Here is a 2,286-nt window from a genome sequence, read left to right as displayed (position 1 = left end):
ACCAATTCCACCGTAAATCTACTTTTTCACTCACTTTTTGAATTTTATTCACCACTTTTCGAAATATCCAATTATAATGTCTCACTTTATGCTCCCATAAAACCATATAATGATACACATCCTATCAAAAAACATAAATGTAACGTTTAATAAATAACAAGAACTAGTTAATTACTAGCTAGCAATAACTTCACTTGATAACAATGGCCATCATATTTCTCCTCCCTCTCCTCCTCCACCTCCTTTGCCCATTCCCCACCGTGTCGGCCGTCGGCGTAAACTACGGCACGCTCGGAAACAACCTCCCGTCGCCTAAAACCGTAGCCCAACTCCTCCAATCCACAATCATAGACAAAGTTAAAATATATGACACCAACCCTCAAATCCTCCAAGCCTTCTCCAACTCCGGCATTGACGTAATTGTCGCAGTTGAAAACAACAATGTAGCTAACATAAGCGCCTCCAAGTCCGCAGCCGAGGACTGGTTCTCCGCCCGCATAGCCCCGTTCATCCCAGCCACTTCCATTGTCGCAATTGCGGTCGGTAACGAGTATTTAGCATCCGGCGATGATAACATGGACCCAAATGCCCTTATTCAAGCCATGCAAAACCTTCATGAAGTCTTGTCATCACGAGGACTTGATAGGAAAATCAAGATCAGCACCCCGCATAGCATGGCGGTGTTAGCCGCCTCGTTTCCGCCTTCGGCTGCCACTTTTGCCGCCACCCTCATGCCCACAATGACCTCTATTCTCACATTCTTAGCCGACACGGGCTCACCGTTTATGGTCAACGCATACCCTTATTTTGCTTATCGGGACAATCCTGATACTGTCCCACTTGAGTACGCGTTACTTGGGAACGCAAGTGGGGTCCATGACCCCAAAGGGTACGTCTACACAAACATGTTAGACGCACAGATCGACGCGATCCGGTCTGCGATCGCGTCGTTAGGATTCGAGGGCCGACAGATTCGTATTATGGTTTCTGAATCTGGCTGGCCCTCAAAAGGTGAGCCCGGTGAGACAGCAGCCTCACCGGACAACGCGAAAACCTATAACACTAGGTTAATCAACAAGGCCCAATCAAACAAAAGGACCCCAATGAAACCTAATGATAAAATAGATATATTTCTATTTGCTTTATTTAATGAAAACAAAAAACCAGGGGGTGCAAGTGAGAGAAACTTTGGGCTTTTTAATGGGGATGGTTCAAAGGTTTATGATATGGATTTGAGTTGTGAATTTTGTAGTGGGTCAAAAATGGAGTTTGGGTTTGGGCCAGGGTCAAAAATGGTTCAAAGGGGTCCATCGGTTTGGTGTGTGGCTAAGCCACATGCGGATGAGAAGCTGGTTCAGGGTGTATTGGACTTTTGTTGTGGGCCGGGTGGTGTGGACTGTAGGGAGGTTTATGAAAATGGGGCCTGTTTTGGGCCCAATAAGGTTCATGCACATGCCTCATATGCAATGAATGCATATTATCAAATGCATGGGAGGAATTATTGGAATTGTGATTTTAAAGGAAGTGGGCTTGTCACATTCAGTGACCCAAGTAAGTTTTTTTCCATATATTATATTATTTATTTAAATAGTCATTTTTGATCTTTTATATGTGGGTATGTTGGAATTAGTTTTTTGCAAGGGATATTAAGTAAATTATTACTTATTAATGATTTTTTTTTATTTTTAATAGGTTATGGAACATGCAAATACTCCCAACAGTAGAACAAAGGGTTGATGGTGGATGAAATTTGAAAGCCTATGATCATGATTTGTAACTTATGTGTTAGATGTTGCGTAAAATGTATCATGATAAACTCTTATTGACTTTTTTCACGAAAGTGAGTTCGTGTTTATTTCCATGATTGTAAGCAGTAGTGTGCTACGCGAGTTCTAAAAAAAAGGACCCTGAAATCAACAATAAAAACCAAAATATGTTATTGTCAATAGCTCAAAACAGTAACAATTCAAAATAGAACTCAATCTATAGCTGATGCTTTCACCTACCACTAACATAAATAATGGTTGGTTTGTTAGGTGAACAAAATACAATTATCAAAATTCAACTCCACGTGTTAGTTGATACTTATGGACTTATGGTCCTAGGCTATGGATACATGTAATTGCCCAACAGTATGGACACTTCTTTAACCAATTAATTATCACGTTCAATGCAAAGGGGTATTAATGAGGAGCATTCACTAACTTTTCATTTAAAAATGTGTAATGCTTTAATTAAAAAAAAAACAAGTATTATTCATTTCTTTATAGAAATGTGAGTGAGTTA

General features: G+C 40.3%; 1 protein-coding gene across 1 annotated transcript; it reads left to right on the top strand.

Annotated features, from left to right (window-relative positions):
• LOC143555443 (glucan endo-1,3-beta-glucosidase 12-like) lies at positions 1-1,822 on the top strand. Its single transcript, XM_077044986.1, has 2 exons — positions 1-1,551; positions 1,693-1,822. The coding sequence occupies exons 1-2, from the start codon at positions 204-206 to the stop codon at positions 1,722-1,724; spliced, it is 1,380 nt and encodes a 459-aa protein (XP_076901101.1). The 5' UTR covers positions 1-203; the 3' UTR covers positions 1,725-1,822.
• The last annotated feature ends 464 nt before the right edge of the window (positions 1,823-2,286 follow it).

The sequence above is a fragment of the Bidens hawaiensis genome, unplaced genomic scaffold (genome assembly GCF_021521415.1).
Source record: "Bidens hawaiensis isolate Kalapana, Puna unplaced genomic scaffold, B.hawaiensis_p1.1 tig00018131_1, whole genome shotgun sequence".
NCBI lineage: Eukaryota > Viridiplantae > Streptophyta > Magnoliopsida > Asterales > Asteraceae > Bidens > Bidens hawaiensis.
The sequence above is the reverse complement of the archived record's forward strand: the minus strand, read 5'-3'. Positions and strand labels throughout refer to the sequence as shown.